Below are 18211 nucleotides of genomic sequence, written 5' to 3' on the forward strand. Positions count from 1 at the left end.
GAAAGGGCATGTTCCAATTCACTTTGTTTTTATTTTATTCATTCATTCATTCATTTATTTATTTATTGCGGTGCAATGAGGGTTAAGTGACTTGCACGGGGTCACACAACTAATAAGTGTCAGGTGTCTGAGGGCAGATTTGAACTCAGGTCCTCCTGAATCCAGGACTGGTGCTTTATCCACTGTATCACCTAACTGCCCTTGAAGCACTGATTTAATAAATTCACTTTGGATCCTTTATAGCTTCTAGCAGAGTCTTGGTGACTTAGGTGGTCAGTATTTATTTACTTGAATTAATAGAGTTGTACCTCCAAGTGTCACCTCAGCATCCATGACCTCATGAAAAAATTAAATGTGAAATAAAAACTGACTAGCATATATAGGGGACAAGTTCACTATTTTTTTAAAAAAATCATAATCAGTGCTTTCAATCTTGGGGAGGGAAAGGGGGGGAAATTTGGAATTAAAATCCTATTTAAAAATTCTATGTTGAAAACTATCTTTACATGTAACTGGAAAATAATAAAATACTTTTATGATAAAAAATAATTCAAAAAATCATAATCAAGTTCCTCAGTAGTTTTCCTGAAGAACTAAAGCATCAGTCCAAATTTGGGGATCACAAAGTACTTTTCTTAATGTGCCAATCTTTTTATTCCATTGTACTCATGAACTGGCTGTCTGCTTGGCTACATCGATCAGATTATTAAACTATGAAACTGTAAAGTGTCCTTTTAGTTTAGATCTTAAAACTTTTAATCATATATTAAATTTACTAACTTTTAGCGACCGAATATTTTCAGTTTTTACATACAATTCAATAAATCTTTATAAATGAAAAACAAAAGGATCTGCTTATGTCACTGATTCCTTTATTAAGTGTGATAGCCAGCATCTGACTGAAAGATCGACAGAGAATAGATGAACATATATCCTGTTAAAACATAAAATTTACTTCTTTATGCCACACAGCAATTGCATAGCCTTGACACAGTTGGTTAGCATCAGTTTGATCCCTTTGGAATTTAAAATCATGTCAAATTCTTGGATTAAGACTAAGCATCACTTTCTCTGGGTTTGTAGGCTTCTTTGTTCATGCATAGCAATCCTCTGAATGGAAAATTCTCAAGATGTATACAACGGTATAGTCAGTGACCACAGGCCTTCTCCATCTCCTACTGCCTGTAATGTAAATTCACTAAACTAAAATATTTTCCATACTTGCCCGTTCCTCCTCCTGTCTTCTCGAGCTCGGGTTCCCTGCCTCAAAGCCCCAGTTGACCTTCTTATCTGAACAACTAGGGCAAGTAAGTGTCGAGTTCCTCATTAGGTCCTCTCCACTTTGGTTACAAATAGCATACCTTCTTGCTCGTCTTTGCTATCATGTTTTCTCTTTCTGAACGCTTTTGTTGGGATAAATGAATTTTCATGGATTTGAGCCAGCTGGCATTGAAGGATGTTATAATCAAATAAGAATCAATTATCTCAGTTCTGCAACTGTTTCAAATAGTCTGCTTCTAAATACAATTTTAGAGGTATATTCACTATAATGTATGATGCTTCACACATACATATAAGGTCAAATTGAATTGAAATGGACTGTCTTCTCCAAAAGATGTATTTAATGATTTTCATTTTTTTTAAACGAATAAAGTCTTGTATGACCAACACCTTATTAAACTGCAGTTAAGAATGAGATGAATAAGCCATCTCAGATTCTCAAAACTTATGTGGCCCTTTGCTTCCAAAGGCTTGTTAATGTAGTTTGACCGCATGCAGAGCTGCATGTTGCAAAGCTTAAGGGGAGCAATAAAACTATTTATAAATCCAGACACCTTTACAGGAGACCCGTTTCCTTGGTTTCACTTATGTAATCCTGCAAAACTATCAGCTGTAGGTAACTGAGGGAAGTAAACACAAGGAACTACTCAGTATCTCAGCTTTTCTGGACCTTATGTGATTGAAAAGCAGCCAAGTCTAAAGCAGACTGAGAAGTGCTGACGTTTCAGTGGAGAAAATGAGGCTCAGAATAGCACTGTCTCAAGGATATTGGCCTTCAGGAACATTTAGTCACTTGTGAGTTGGGCTCCCAGCCTCTTGGTTTCCCTTCTTCCTGCCCCCAACCACTTACTCTTTCACCGGTGTGGACAAGAACATCAGATGTGAATACTGTCCAAGCAGCTTCTGCCTCAGGGCTAGTTGGGGACCTCATAGTAACAACAGCAGCAATAAGTGGCTTACATTTGACAAGAAGGGCCCGTGCTGTTGTTGCTTTATTTACACAATTCACCACAAATATAAAATACCTTAACAATATTTACCATATTCTTTTTTTTTCTTTTTTTCAGGGCAATAAGGGTTAAGTGACTTGCCCAGGGTCACACAGCTAGTGTCATGTGTCTGAGGCCAGATTTGAACTCACATCCTCCTGAATTCAAGGCTGATGCTTTATCCACTGTGCCACCTAGCTGCCCCCTACCGTATTCCTTTTGACCTTTTACCGTAAGGTCGATATGATATCTTATCATTTGTTTTCTTTTTTCCCCCTTGTCATCTATTTTCTAATCATATATAATTATCAGAGCAACGTCTTTATCACATTCTCCTTTCTTCTGTCATAGATGCTGGGGGAGAAAGATTGGGAAGTCTAGGTTGTTGACAACAATCTGTTGGACTACTCTTTTTAAACTCTCTTCCTCTTCATTCAAGGGCCTAGCCAGTCAAAGCCTCCCATTACTGAACTTTCCTCCTACCTCTGAAATATTGATCTTATTCTTACCAAACTGATATAAAATCATAATCAGCAGCTACCTCTAAGTCCGAGTTTTTTACATGGAGAAAACAATTTTTTGTGGTATTAGTAACATCACACATCAAATATATTATAAGCAGGACAGTCCAGCTGTGGAAGCAGGAAGCCAGCAGCTGTTACCAGTAGTCCTAAGAGGCTTCCAGTAAGCAGCAGCATATGAAAGCAAAGAGTACAGGCTCTATTCTCTGGGATCTTTGGGATGATGTTCTCAACCGAGGCGTCATATTATGACTGCATAGCAGTTGTACCACATAATCCCTAAGGAACCATCCTGCCCTACATCCTGTTAACCCTTGAGCTTACTGTGTGTCCAGTAGCATGAAATAGAGTGCCCCTCTGGAGTCAAGAAGACCTGGGTTTGAATCCTGCCCCCCAACATTTGCTAGGTGACACCCTTGACAAGTCACTTAATATCTCTGATCCTCAGTTTCCCTACCTGTCAAATGAGGGTGATCATAATGTAATACCTACTTCAGAGAGTTATAAGATTCAAATAAATAAGATGTGTGTGATATGCTCTCAAAACTTAAAGTATTATATAAATGTCAGCGTTATTGATGATAAGCACTGTTATTGAAAGGAGGGAGAGAAAAAATAGAGGTGAGATCTCGGGGGCATAGAAGTGCAGCTGTAGAGTCAGGTTATGTAGTATGGCTTTGCCCACATTGTAAGTATCTCTGGGGAAATTCTCGTCCATTAGACTTTGCTGCAAGTTGCTTAGACTCTCAAGATAAAGGGTAGGACAAAGGCAGGGGCATTGATGACACTGACTGCTTGAGAATACTTTGGACTCCTTCCTCATTCTCTTGAGCATGGCTCTTTGAACCCAAAGTAGATGGTGCTTGACAAGTAAGCCTCCTGTTTTAGGGATTGATTCTACATCTGTCAAGTTTCACAATAATAAATACTACTACAGATGTAACCTTTCTCCAAAGGAGATTTGGTATTTACTTTTTAATAAGTCCGTATGTTGTCTAACCCCAAAACTTTTTAGCTCTATTTTCCATTTTAACTCCACCAAGAAAATTTCACAGGATTACTGATGGTGTGACAATCGGTCACTGCCCCAAACTGAGAGGTTATGAAATAGATCTGTGAGCACCAGTCGGCCAGTGTCCTGACTCTTTAGACCTAAAAGGCCATCTTCTTTGGTGTGGGTCATTCAGAAGGTCGCCAAGACATCCATCTACCCCAGTCTTTCATTGTATTTTTCTTTATCTCTGAGAATCAAATTCACTAGTGCGGTATACATCTCTATCTTGTCCACAAGGATAAAATGAGACACTTGTCAGAGTTCACTGAAATCTAGATATATATCATTTATAGCATTCCCCGATTGACCAACCTAGTACCCTTATCACAAATTACATGATTTAAGTTTGTTGTGATTTCTTCTTAGTAAACTCATGTGATTCCTAATCTTACCACATCGTTTTATGAATGTGCATAACCTATTCACATAATGAGACAGTTTAGGGTTTGAAAGCCCTGGCTAGCATTTTCCCCTTAAAAAACAGTTGCCCATTTTCATTCATTTTTCTTCTTCTTTCTTTTTTTTTTTTTTTTTTGTGGGGCAATGAGGGTTAAGTGACTTGCCCAGGGTCACACAGCCAGTAAGTGTCAAGTGTCTGAGGCTGGATTTGAACTCAGGTCCTCCTGAATCCAGGGCTGGTGCTTTATCCACTGTGCCACCTAGCTGTGCCACCCCCCCCCCCATTTTCATTCTTCTGACACCTGTTTCAGGACTTTATACTAAGAAATGTGTGGGTAGAGTAGCCATGAACAATGTAGCTGTCTATTTCTGTGTTGTGTGGGATTTGCTGGTGGTGGTAGGTGGGGGCTAGAAACATTCTGTAGATTCATTCATTTATTCAGCAAATGTTTATTAATCACCTACCTTATTCAAAATACTGTTCTAGCTGCTGAGGGAGATCCAGGTACGATCACAACATGGTCCCTGCCTTCACTGAGCTTGATCTCAAACACTGTTTGAGCTATATTCTTTTGGGGGCAGGGTATTCTTTGGGAGAGTACTTGGACTGGAGTAGTAAATTAATAGAATATTCTTATTGAATTTTTCTTGATGGTGTCAGATGAGTTTTAGGTAAGGTAAGAGCACTCCTGAGTATTGCGCTAGGTTTTATCCATGTTGAATGTCAGAGCCCTGACAGTTTTAGATGCACCTTCAATCTTTGGTTGCTATCAATAAGTATTATTGCTAAAAGCAGCACATAGGGTATGCGAATCTTCAAGTACAATATACAATTTAGTCATGATATTTATTATTTCTATTGAAAGAAAGCAAAGGAGGAAGGGAAAATGGAGATCAAAAGATCCAAATGTGACTTGTTTGTGACAGTAACTGGCCATTCTTCTTTGCATATTACTTTCTATCCCCAGTCAGTCTCCATGCCTCTCTGTGGGCTCTCTCCCATGCTTGGAATGCACTTTCTCTTCACCTCTGTCTCATGGAATCCCTCGCTTCCTACAAGGTGCAACTCAAGCACCACCTTCTACACCAAATCTTAATGGATCCTCCTCCCCTTCCACCCACTACTAATGCCCATCTTCCCCAATTACCTTTCATTTAACAGCTTTGTATATGTTCTGTGTATGCACATACATGTACATGTTATCACCTCTGATAAAACATAAGCACCTTGAGTAGCAATTTTCATTTTAAATAAGATATCTCCAGCACCTAGCACAGGAGACACTTGAATGCTTAATGCTTGTTAATTGATTAATGGTGAATGATATTGGCCTTGATGTGGTCAATGGCTTCATTCTAAAATTCCCAGTCATAACATAATAGTATTCAACATCACCATGATTTACCATGATTAATTTAACCTAGGAAGATTGTTTTTATACATCCCTCTTACATCATACATCAAAACCTAGTTTGTTTTAATGATATTAATTGAAGTAATCGACTATATAGTAATTAAATATGAGTTGGTATTAAAAAAAACTCAATGTGAGGAAAATAAGTGACATGTCTTCTTGTTCCCTTTTGTTTGTTGCTCCTTCAAGAGTTTAAGACACATGAAGTATTTCTCAGCACTTCTACACAGTTATGATCTCAGTTGATAAACATTTTAAAAGCATAGGCAGAAATCCTGAGGGGCAATAGCCAAGTCCCAGAGAGAACTAAAGCATTCTGAACACCAGAAGTACTAGAACAGTTACAGAGTTATCCAGTTTGACTGAAATAAACTTATTTCACTTTTGATAGCCTTCTAAAGCTTATACTCGAAACACCAAGTCTTTCATGTTAGTCCATGAAGAAAGCTCTCTTTAAGACAGGTAGGATGGCACACTGTGCACATTGGGAACCTCTTGTTGTTAAGGTGGTTTGTTTTTCCCTTTGCCTCAAGGCAAAGTCTACATTTAGACAATTTCTACCCTTGCTTCTAGATCTGTCCTCAAGGACCAAACAGAACAAAGCTAGGCCCTGTTCCAGGTGACAGCCTCTTAAATGATGAGAGGGACACCTAATGACCCTCTTGGGGGAAGGTTTCCTCCTGGCTGTGTCTCTCCTTACTCTTCTGAGCCTGGCCAAGCCACGTCACTGTTCTGAGGCTCAGTGCCCACATCTGTAAGGTTAGATAGACAATGACAGTAGAAACTTGGAGTTAGAGGACTTGGCTTCAGACCCCACCTCTTTATCTGGGCACAAACCCCCAAACCACCATATTCCTCCTTTGGGGGGGAGCGCTGAATAAAGTCCCTCTTCTCTTTTCCCCTTTAGACTCTATCGTTCAGTGATTTCATCAGTTCCAGTGGTTTAATAGTTGCCTTCTTTCTGAAAATGATTCCCTTATTGATGTATCGAGCCCTAATCTCTCTCTCCTGAGCACTGTGCCTGCATCACCAACTGCCTTTTGGGCATCTCTGACTCAGTGTCCAGTTGGCTCCCCCTACATGGGTCCAAAACAATTCATCTTTTCTCCCAGCCCCTCCCCTTGTCCTGACTTTCCTGTTAAGTGTCATGGGTACCCCAGCTTCCTGTTCATGCAGGCTCACAACCTCAGCATCAGCCTCCCTCATTTCTCCTGCATGGCCCCTTCTCTTCTCTCCCATAGCCATGACCCTTGTATAGGCCGGCATCCCCTTTTGCCTCAGCTGTTTAGACTTCTGATTTGTCGCTACTCAAATCCATCCTCAGCAACCAAAGTGATTTTCCTCAAGTTCAGGCCTGTTCTGTCAACCCTCACCTCTGTCCACCCCACAGCTGCTCAGTAAACTATAGTGTCTCCTGTTACCTCCAGCACCTAATAGAAAATGCTCTGTGGGGCATTTAGAGCCCTTCACAGCCTGTCTCCTTCCTGCCTTTCAAGCCTTCTCACTTCTTACTCTTCTCCACTGATGCAGCCTGCTCACTGTTCCTCTTACATGACCCTTCAGCTCTGGGCATTGTGCTAGCTGAAATGTTTTCTCTCCTCACCTCCAAACGGCAGGATCTTTTTCCTCACTGTATTGCTACCCTGTACCCTCATTCCCAAGTGCTGCCCCTCTGAGATAACCTTCCACTCTATGCTTGGGTGTCTCATATTCACATAGTTAGATGTGTGTTGTCAACCCCACTTGAATGTCAGGTTCTCAAAGGCAGGAACTGTACTTTTGCTTTTCTTTGCATGCCCAGCATTCAGCAATAGTAAGCACTTACAAAATGATTTTTGACTCACTGTCTGACTTTAAAGTCCCATTCATTTTTCACAAGCGAGCCTTTTGTTGTTATCGTCACAGCGTTTCATCTCATTCACTTAACAGTGGTCATAGACAAATATCCTATAACTTTGTATTGTTTTCCTCCATTGTTCTCATTGCCAGATCTTTCATTACTCCACTGATTACCCAGTGTCATACGAAAAGACCTGCCCATCACCCAATTTCACATGAACAAAGCAAAGCTTCTTGTAGTAAGTGTAAGGTACATGTCTCAGAAATTCTGAACTAGCAATCTGAGTGAAATTTAGGCTGTCACATTCATTTGCATGTGGAATGCTTATGAAATCTTTTGTATGTATGTATATATTTTAATTTTAAACATATTTTTTTTGAAACCTTCATGCTCAGTTGTTTGCATTAAAGATTTTGATTTGCTTATTAGTCATCTCCCACATGGATTATCCTAACAGTCTCTTGGCAGACTATCTTTATTCCTCTATTGTGTGTTTACAGGCTATTCCAAATCCCACATTGCTTAGAGTTTTTTCCACCTCTAGTGGTCAGACGCTTTCTCTGGTGTTCCCTATTCCTGTGAGAATTAAAAGTCAAATTTTATTGCTGATATTTGGAGTCTGATATTTCAGTGTTTTTCTCTGTATTTATTTGCTTGGTTTAACATGGATTTACACACTCCTATTTTATACTTTTCTAACTCATTTGATCTTTTCTTCATCTCATTCTGTTTAGTTTAGAGGGCATGGAAGAACTTGTCAAAAACCTGGCACTAGTCTGTGACTATTTATATAAAATATGAAAACCTTTCTGATTTCCGGTCAAGAAACTTGACTTTCACCATTTAATATGTCTTATAATCATCTTAACAAATACTATCATTGTCATTATTATTCAACATTTAGATATGCAAGTAGCTTACTAGCCTTTTCAAGTCATATCTCATAACTCTGTAGTCTGATGCTTGTTATGTTGCCTTTCGTCAGAAAATATTTCCATTCCAATGTTATTCCCATTCTTACTCAGCCACAGCAAGCTAAAAATTATAAGGAGCATGGCTGGCCCCAAGAAAACAGGGAAAAGACTTCCCCAAAGGTCCTTTCCTCTTCTTTGGTATGCCCTTCCCCCCTCCAATTATTCAGCACCCTCAAGCTTTCCCCTTCTTTCTCCCTTCCTTTGGCTCCCACCCTGCAATAACTTAGCCAGAGTGATGTAAGGAAAGCCCTCTATAAACCCTGAAAGTGCTAAAGAAATGTGAGTTACTGTGTTTGGTTTCTTCGTTTACCCTGAGGTATCAATGACTGATAATCCCTGGATATGTCACGGCCCCCCTCACCCTGCTGCTCCCTGTGAGATCTGATTCTAACTGTTATCAGAGCTTTAAATTAAAGGCATGAAACTCCAGGGGTGAGATTTCAAGAGTCTGCCAGCAAGTAGAAGACTGTAAAGACTTTTGGGAAGGAGCACAGAGACCTTCCTGTTGCCCCAGAAAACATACTGCAGGCACCTCCCCATGAAGGTCAGCCCTGGAGACCTGGCTTTGCAGTCTTTGGTTAGCTTCTTGGTAATTCCTGCTCCTGAGAACTAAACCAGTGGGCCTTTACATTTAACACAAAGGACATTTTTTTTCTCCCTCCCCCTTCTCCCTTCCCCTCTCCTTTTAGCCCTACCATGAAACTCCAGTTTGAGGTACAGAGCCTCCCACACCTTCCTGATCCCTGAGGATACATGCCTCCCTGGGTTCAAAAATCTGCCAAATTACTAATTACCTTTCCTCTCCTTTCTTCTGTTATTGTTAAGTAGATTCCTAGTTCTAGCATCCACCCCATTTTTCTTTTCTTATCCATACCACCACATAGCTCAGACCACAGTGGTGCATTTCTGGTGACTGGAAGTGCATCTAAAATATTTCTAATTGGGTGATATTTACATTCTAAATCAGGAGTTGGCAGGCTTCAGCTAACAGGTCAAATACTGCCTGCTCCTTTTTTTTTTTTTTTTTTGGTATGGCCCTTGAGCTAAGAATGGTTTTTACATGTTAAAGTGTTTGAAAAAAAATCAAAAGAAGAATAATATTTTGTGACATGTGAAAATTATATGAAATTTTAATTTTAGGCATCCACAAATAAAGTTTTATTGGAACACAGCCACACTCATTCATTGACACATTGCCTCTGGCTGCTTTCATGCTCCAGCAGCAGAGTTGAGAAGTTAGGACAGACCATATGCAGTGCTGTCATCAACTGCACAGTGGCTCCGTTGTGATGCAGTTATAACTTGACAGCGTCTTCAGTGCCACGCATATTGCCGTGCCATGACATTTTTTTTACTACCAGTGCATATCCATTATTTTGAAACTAGAAAAGAAGAGAAAAATGGACTTTGAAAGGCACACTTCTAAGGCACAGTGGAATGTGAATTATTTTATTGAAAAGCACTTGTTAACATAGTGTGCTAAAAGAAGAGTACATTATACAGCAACATTGCTGGACTGTCTTCATCATAATATTCCCAACTCAAAGTAAAGCAAGTCAGAACAATTAGAAAATTTAAAATGGAATACCTCATGACAGCAGAATTTCTTGAGAAAAATAAAAAATGAAAATGAGGCCGCAACCACAGTAATGTTCCTAGTGGCTTATTTGTTAGCCAATCTGGCCTCAACCACTTGACACTTAGTGGCTGTGGCCCTGGGTCAGTCACTGAACCCTGATTGCCTCAAATATCCGGAGCCATCTCCAGTCATCCTGATATATACCTTGCTACTGGACCCAGATGGCTCTGGAGGAGAGAGTGAGGCTGGTGACCTTGCACAGCCCTCCCTCACTTAAATCCAGTTCACTGCAAGTCATGACATCACTTCCTCATATCATGGTCCTCTTTGAGAAAGAAGGACAAACAACAACAGTTAGCCAAGCAAGGAAAGCCATTTACCAATGGTGAATTAATTAAATCATGTTTGGTTGTGACAGCCTAAGAAATTTGCCTAGAGAAAATAAACTTATTTAAGACTACTGGCCTTTCAGCTCAATAAAAATCACATACTAATGGATTGATATTAACAGTACACATTTGGGTGAAAAGGCACTTTCAGAGATGAAATATAAAATTTCATTACGGATAAGCAATAACAAATGACCATTTTCAACCACTTTTGTTAAAGACCATTAACTTTGAACTCTCCCCCCTCCCCCTTCATTCTCTGGATGAAGCTCATTGGCTCATTCCATTCTAAAATACCACATTCACTCTCAGCCAATCAAAGAAGCTCCTGTTTTGTTGACAGACTTTTGATACTCTGGGTGTTCCTACATAATTACATACTACATAATTTTATTTAATCATATCACAAAGAGAATATAACAGCTCTTTGTCATCTGCTCTGCCTTTTCAAGAAAGAGATCTCTTCTACAAAGTAGATATACCCACTCTAATGGGTGTTCTCCGTCTTTGGTTAAACTAACATAACCTACAGACCTTATTCTAACACTTCAGTAGTTCAGTTTTTCAAAAGATAAAGTTTGCCTTGGGTCTTATCTAGCCAGAATTCATTAAAGTACCATATTTTTCTCGGTTCTGCTAATTTAGTTCTTCATTATTTTGTGCAAGTCTTAACATGTTTTTCTAAGGTAACTGAGGTCATTGTTTCTTATAGCGCAGTAGTATTCCATCACAAACATATGCCATACCATGTTCAGCCATTCCCCAATTAGTGGGCATCCCTGCAGTTTCTAGTTCTTTGCCAGCACAAAGAGAGCTGCTATAAACATTTTAGAACATATAGGTTCTTTTCCTTTTTCCTTAATCATCTTTGGAAGTAGACCTAGTACTGTTATTGCTGCATCAAAGGATATAGGCAGCTTAATATCAACAATATTGTTTTAAGAATAACTTTCAGTAAATCAGTCATTTTGACTATTATAAATATCCAAATTAACTATCAAGGATATATGAGGGGGCAGCTAGATGGTGCAGTGAATAAAGCACTGGCCTTAGATTCAGGAGGACCTGAGTTCAAATCCAGCCTCAGACATTTGACACTTAACTAGCTGTGTAACCCTGGGCAAGTCACTTAACCCTCATTGCCCTGCAAAACAAAACAAAACAAAAACAAACAAACAAACAAAAAAGGATATATGAAGAAAGACACTATCTGTATCCAGAAAAAGAACTGATAAATAGAAGTCTCTACAAAATAATTTTACATATATGTATATGTGTATGTATACATCTTTATACACACACATACATGCATACATACATACATACATATATACATATGCCTATTTGTTTCTAATGATAGCCATCTCTAGGGCAGGGGAGGGAGGAAAGAAAAAAAGGGGGGAAGAAATTGACATGATTATTATATATTTAAAAGGAATAGCAAGTTGCACATAATAGATTTGTAGTTTCATGTGCAAAGCATAAAAATTTAAAAATTAAAATAAAGTACCTCAGTTTAAGGTGGTCCCACAGCATATATCCTGAAGGCCATATGAGTAAGGCCCAAGTGTACTTTCATTTTCAATCTTCCTCAAACTTAGTTTATAGGGGTATGAAGTAATTTTGTCTGAATAACATAGATCACAATTAATTTTTCATCAAGTTTCCTTTGCAGAAGGAATCACCCGATGCTTGAAGCATCCTACTCCTTTTGGATGTTTTCTAACTATAGTGCCCAAGGAGTTGTTACAGTTGGAAGATAGAGGCAGGAAAGCCACTTAAAAGGTGGACTGGGGCACCTAGGTGGTACAGTAGATAAAGCACCAGCTTTAAATTTTTTCAGGAGGACCTGAGTTCAAATCCGACCTCAGACACTTGACACTTACCAGCTGTGTGACCCTGGGCAAGTCACTTAACCCTCATTGCCCTGGGGATCTGGGGAGAGGTAGACTCTGTCCAGCCTGGATCCATCTCTGCTGTAGCTTAAAATCACAGTGATGTTCTCATCACAACTGACTCAGGTTATAAATTGTAATTCAGAAGATTTATGCTGAAAATCTGGAAGGGACTTTGAAGACTGATCCAACCCCCTCATTTTCCAGAAGAGGAAATTGAGGCCTAGTGAGGTAAAGTCACTAAGTGCCCAAGGTCACACAGGAAGAAGATGGTAGAACCCAGGTCCCATCACACTTGGCCTCCAGTCTTCCCTCATTGTTGTGGCCCCTCGGCTTCACATGCAGCCTGTATGGTTGCTCATTGATATTTAGGAGACAGGGGAAAACAGTTATCACCAAGCTTTAGCCATTCCAGGCACATTTAATTTAATGACTTCTACAGGTAGCTTTGCCATATGAGAAGACCTAGTGTGATCTTAAACTGTCATCTGGATTCAGAGTTAATCCAGGAAAGCAGTAAAAATTAGTCATATGGATTTCTTGTTTCTGATCCATGTGTTTTCCATTAACTGCTATTCTGTGCTTTGGGACACACCAAAAAGAAGGAAAAACTACCAGCAAAAACTTACTTCAGTTGTGCTTAGGGATGGGGTGAGGGGAAGGAACCCTGATTCCAAAAGGAAATGATTGACAAAGTCCCTTGAAATCTGAGCTCAGGCCCATGTTCCAAGAAAAATGACAACATATTAGCAAGTTGCCTTTGTTTCTTCCATCTCCTTGCAGTTGAAAAAGAAACACCTGTTCCAAATATATCAACTAATTAGAGGAAGACAAATTTAATTCTTTAAAGACAAAGCAGATCAGTTGATAGATTTCATAGAGGTCCAAGAATTAGAAAATCTGCTTAGGTTTACATTTCTGTTACTCAGATGAAGAGTCATTTAGTGATGGTCTTCAAGTACATGTGGGGTTAACTGAGATACAGTAGTGTCCAGCTGTTCTCCATTCCCATTGACAGTGGAAACAAGGAAATTGACAAATAATCAGGATTAAAGCTAACAAACAGTGCCTGGATTAGATGATTTCTCTCCAGTCTTGAACAACCCTTATGATTTATTATCCTGTCCTGTTTAACCTACCTATGATCTGAGCCACGTCTCTGCTGCTTGCTTCTGAACTTCCTCCTTTCTCAGTACACCCTCGGAACCTCCCTACCCATGAGCGCCACCCTCTGGCACAGGTTCCCTTCTTGGTCCACCCTGGATCTGTGACCCAGATTTGGGTAGTAAGTGTCAAAGTTGCCAGTTTCCACCTGTCCCCATCACATTGTACTAGTGCTGGTCTGAAGGTGCCCAGTATGTGTCTGAGAAGTTCTCTTGCCCTGTGACACAGCCTCTCCCTATGTAGGAGTTTTCCTTGAGCAGCACGCTCCTGGCTCAACTCCATCCCCAGTGTCCACAGACCTCCCTCTCTGTCTCCCTAGGCCTAGCTGGGCCAGACAAAGGACTTGCTATGACTGTTTCAGGATTTCCTCATCAGGATTCAGTCCAGTGCATTTTCTAGGTCTAATTGGAAGAGTTTTGTAGATAAGCACTTGACTCCATTGCTTCCTGCTGCTCTGCCACCTTGCCTCCCAGGTATATGTATTTTTTTTTTAAGATCATGAAAGAAAAGGGGTTTCCTGCTATTCTCTACATGTGGGACTTTCCACTTGGATATCTTAAATTTGGGGAATATGCTTTTGTTTTAACTTTAAAATTCTGTAACACCTTTTCCCCTCCCCGTCTTGATGCCAGATGTGAACATGTCCTCAGAACCTTTGAAGCTGGAATTCAGAATTCTAGAATTAGAACATTGTTCAGGCAAGAAGGGAAGCCAGACCTCCAGGAAGGAGGCTAATTTGGCTGTCAGATGCCTGGAAGTTGTCCTTGCTCCTTTAGATATTATCATATGTTTTTATTCATAATTGGAAGTGTTTTGATGAAAGTAGAAATTTTACTAATGAAGGAGAAGCCATGAGATGACAACAAAGGTCTCTTCCTCTCACTCGTGTGTCATGCTGATCTTCCTGATGGCTGTTACTTGTGTTGCTCTGGAGTTTTTTCCAAGGTGGATGCTTTCCATTTCCCCACTGCCTTCAAGATCCCCCTTTCTCCTCATTGTTCTGTATCTTGCCATTATGTACCAGATGAAATCCCAAGTATTCAAGGACCTCCAAATTCTTGTTCCTGCTTTATTTCCCCATATTCCTCTTCATGCACTCTTACGTTTCAACCAAAACAATAACAAAATACACAGATAACTGTAATGCACAATATTTCATCGGTGCACGACAGAGGTGCAAAGCAAAGTCCTGGATGGACTTGAAGAGGAAGGGACATTCTACTAAGAAAGTGAGCAGGGGTACAGAGCCCAGGGGCACAGGTTGTGCTTAGGTGACAGAAGGTAGTTCAGTTATGCTTGGCTTAGTGTGTGTGGAAGGGAATAATAGGACAGAAGCCTGGGTGAGTCCAGTTATGGAAGGCTTTGAATGTCAGATGAAGGATCTTAGCTTTTATTCAGTAAGAAGCAAGGGACCAGTGAATACTAATAATTACACAAAGCTTTTAAGGTTTACAAAGCATCGTCACAAGAGCATTGTGAGACAGGCAGTACAGAGAGTGCTGATGAGAAAACCAAGGCTCAAAGAATGGCAGTGACTCGCTTCTAGTCAGAGCCAGAGCTGGGAATTAGGTGAGGACCTTCTCCTCCAGCTGGACGGTGGCCAGCGAGTATTTATCCAGCCCCGGCTCTGTGCTAGGCCTCATGCTAAGTACTGGGGAGACAAGCACAGAAGACAGTCTCTGCCCTCAAGGAGCTCATTATCTAAGGAGAAAGACAGGACATAAAAAGAAGCCAAAAGGAGGGAAAGGTTCCCCAGCCAGGGGGCAGGAGGATGTCACCAGGATGGGAAATAATCTGAGGAGGAGGTGTGAGTTTCATGGTTGTTTTCATCCTGCAGGATGATGAATTTCTGAAGATAATGAAATTCAGCTCAGCTGGGTGGGAAATGATGAGGTGAATTCCCAAGTGACTGCCCTAAATGGTGGAGGATGAGGGAGAAGCACTCCAGTGTCCAGTCTCTGCCCTCTGCAGTCAGAGGAAGGATGAGGTCCAGGGGGAGAGGGTGCTAAGGAACTGTGAGTGTCATGGTTAATTTCATCTTGCAGAGTGACGAGTATCTGGAGAGCATGAAATCCAGGTCAGCTAGGTGGGAAATGGCCATCCCAAGACCAGTATTTTTCGTCGATACCATTCTATCCTCCATTTACCGTAATGTCTGCTAACAGAAGCACCACATATTAAGTTTGGCTGTGGTGCTCTTCTTTACTGTGCCAATGAAGCATTTGGAGAAACTGAAATTGTAAAATGGTTACGAGTTGCACCTGTGGTGGCATGTTAGGGATACATCTCACAAGTTTGTTTGGGTTTTTTTTTTTTTTTTCCTTTTCAGTTCATTTACATCCTTGGCGCTATAAACTCATCAAAAATTATTAATTCCAATAATTAACTATCTTCTTTCCCTGCAGAGAATGTGATCAATGGTCAAGACTATGAAGTGATGATGCAGATTGACTGTGAAGTGATGGACACCAGAATCCTTCACATCAAGAGTTCTGCTGTTCCTCCCTACCTCCGAGATCATCAGAGGAATCAGACTAGCAGCTACTTTGGCTCTCCACCAGCCACCCCAGAGGCAACAGCACACGTTGTCAGTGCCATCACTGAATCCTTGCAGTAGGCAGCTGATGTTCGTGCTGCCACAGACTTCCACAACTGAGTCTAGAACTCAGCCAAACTAGATTGGTAACGGGCTGTGCGTCAGACAAGTGCATCTTGCTTTTTTGGCAGGCAACTGAGTATTGCCCAGTGATATAATTCAGTGTCTGCCCATGGGAATGATAAGCAGAGGGAGCAACAGAGGAGCACTTCTGTTTTCCAACAGTCTTACTACTCATGCGGGTGGTGCTAGGGTTTTTCCTCAAATGAACGAACAAAATAACCCTGACAAGACTTCTCAAGAGGCAACCTCGATCCTTGGTTCTTCCAAAATTACCCTTCAATGCTATTCTGTACTTTCCAGATTGTTCTTGCCATTCAGTCCCTATCTTAGGTTTAAATGGATAACTCCTTTCATATCAGCATTCTCTACCATCCCTTCCTGAGGCATGCCCAGTACACTTGATGTAGTAACATGTCTTAATACACATGATGTGGTAAAGTGATTTTTATTTAAAGGGAAAATAAAGCTTGGAGTCCAGAGTGTTCAGGCAGACCTAATTTGTTCATTTATTATGAAACTGCCCCTTCTAGGGCTGCTGTTTATCCAAAACCCAACAGCTGAAAGTCCTCAGCTACTACTGAATTATATTGAAAACACTCAAAACAACCCAGCTTTTGACCCAAGCTTGAGGTTAAGTGGGAGAACCCTCCATGGGTGACACTTAACCTTAACAGAATTTATTCACACCTCACATCCACCTTTGAATAAGTCTGATGCTATACTTAAAAGCTGCCTAATGCTGCATGGGTGCTATGGTGGGGCACATAGAGAAGCATGCCAGTTGGAAAGGGTGACATTTTTCTTGTCTCACTAACAATTTGAAAGTGAGAGAAGCACAGGAAAATTTAATGTGGAGAATGGAGAAAGAAATAGCTAAAGTAAAAAAAGTTTTTAAAGCTGTGAAAATATCATGGGGCACTCTTGGAAATAATGATTTAACTTTCATATAGCTTCATGAAATTAATTGACAGGGAGTGTTTGCATGTGGTCTGGTCTTCTCTTGGATGATATCTTATATAGATTCTTGAGGCCTAAAGAAAAATACCTCATTGTATTTGTTGGGAAAGGTGGGGGGGGGGTGAGGGTAGGGGTATTCTTTTTGAGTATTGCACTGATAGCAGACCCAACTGATAAGTATCAGTGTGGCTTATAACTAGGCAAGCCGGAAGCTGCTTCTTCTGAAAACTAATAGATTGCTCATTTCAGGAAAAGCAGACATACTTGCTCGGGAAGTCCATTCGACAAAGTAGACACATTTTCCATATTCACCATGGAGGAGACCTTGACAAAGTTAAGTTTTTTTATTTCTCTAAAAAGGACTACTGTTTTCACTTGCATTCCACTCGAACTGTATTCTAGCCAGTTATCTTCCTCTAACCTTTCTTATGGCATTTTCTAGACCCTTCATAAACCTCAATGTGGATAAACATTTGCTGGCTCTCAGATTGTTTTTCTTTCTTAGATTTTATCCCATTCCTGTTAGGCCGTCCCAGTCCATTCTTCTTCCTCCTAGCAAGGAGAGGGAAAACAAAAATTCCATAACCCATAATGCTTATTTTTCTGTTTGTGGAGTTATTATCTTCATATTTGTGAAATTGGGTTCAACTCAAGATTTTCATGTCTTGCTAACATTTCTAGCCCTCTCCAAAGCAAGGCCTCTCTTTAAGCAAATGCTGATTTCACTATGGGAAATCAGCCTAACTTCCCTGGAAAAGAAATATATGTACCAAGAAGGAATTTCGAGACTTTAAGGGTTAGGTGACCTTTCTATTCCTTATATCCCAAACCACTTTAAATCAGCACAACCCATTCTCTTGCCGAATACTTTTTCAATCTCTATGCATATTTATCTAACAGATATATATGTAAATGACCTATGTTTTCCTTGCTGAATACTGTGTGCTTTCATGATGGGAGAAATCATATTCTAGAAGCCTGAAAGCTTAGACTGGTCATCTCAAGAAAATTCTTCTGCTAGCACATCTCCTTTATGTCACTTTATGTGAACCACCTAATTCACATTGTGTATAATTTTGATGACTATGGGGAGGT

General features: G+C 40.3%; 1 protein-coding gene across 1 annotated transcript in view; it reads left to right on the forward strand.

The window, feature by feature from the left end:
- Positions 1-17224, forward strand: part of ATF6 (activating transcription factor 6) — a 210551-nt gene extending 193327 nt beyond the window's left edge. Inside the window, 1 exon segment of the mRNA XM_044000697.1 lies at positions 15906-17224. Within this exon segment, the coding sequence (XP_043856632.1) occupies positions 15906-16117 (212 nt within the window). The 3' untranslated portion in view covers positions 16118-17224.
- The last annotated feature ends 987 nt before the right edge of the window (positions 17225-18211 follow it).

The sequence above is a fragment of the Dromiciops gliroides genome, chromosome 4 (genome assembly GCF_019393635.1).
Source record: "Dromiciops gliroides isolate mDroGli1 chromosome 4, mDroGli1.pri, whole genome shotgun sequence".
Taxonomy (NCBI): Eukaryota; Metazoa; Chordata; class Mammalia; order Microbiotheria; family Microbiotheriidae; genus Dromiciops; species Dromiciops gliroides.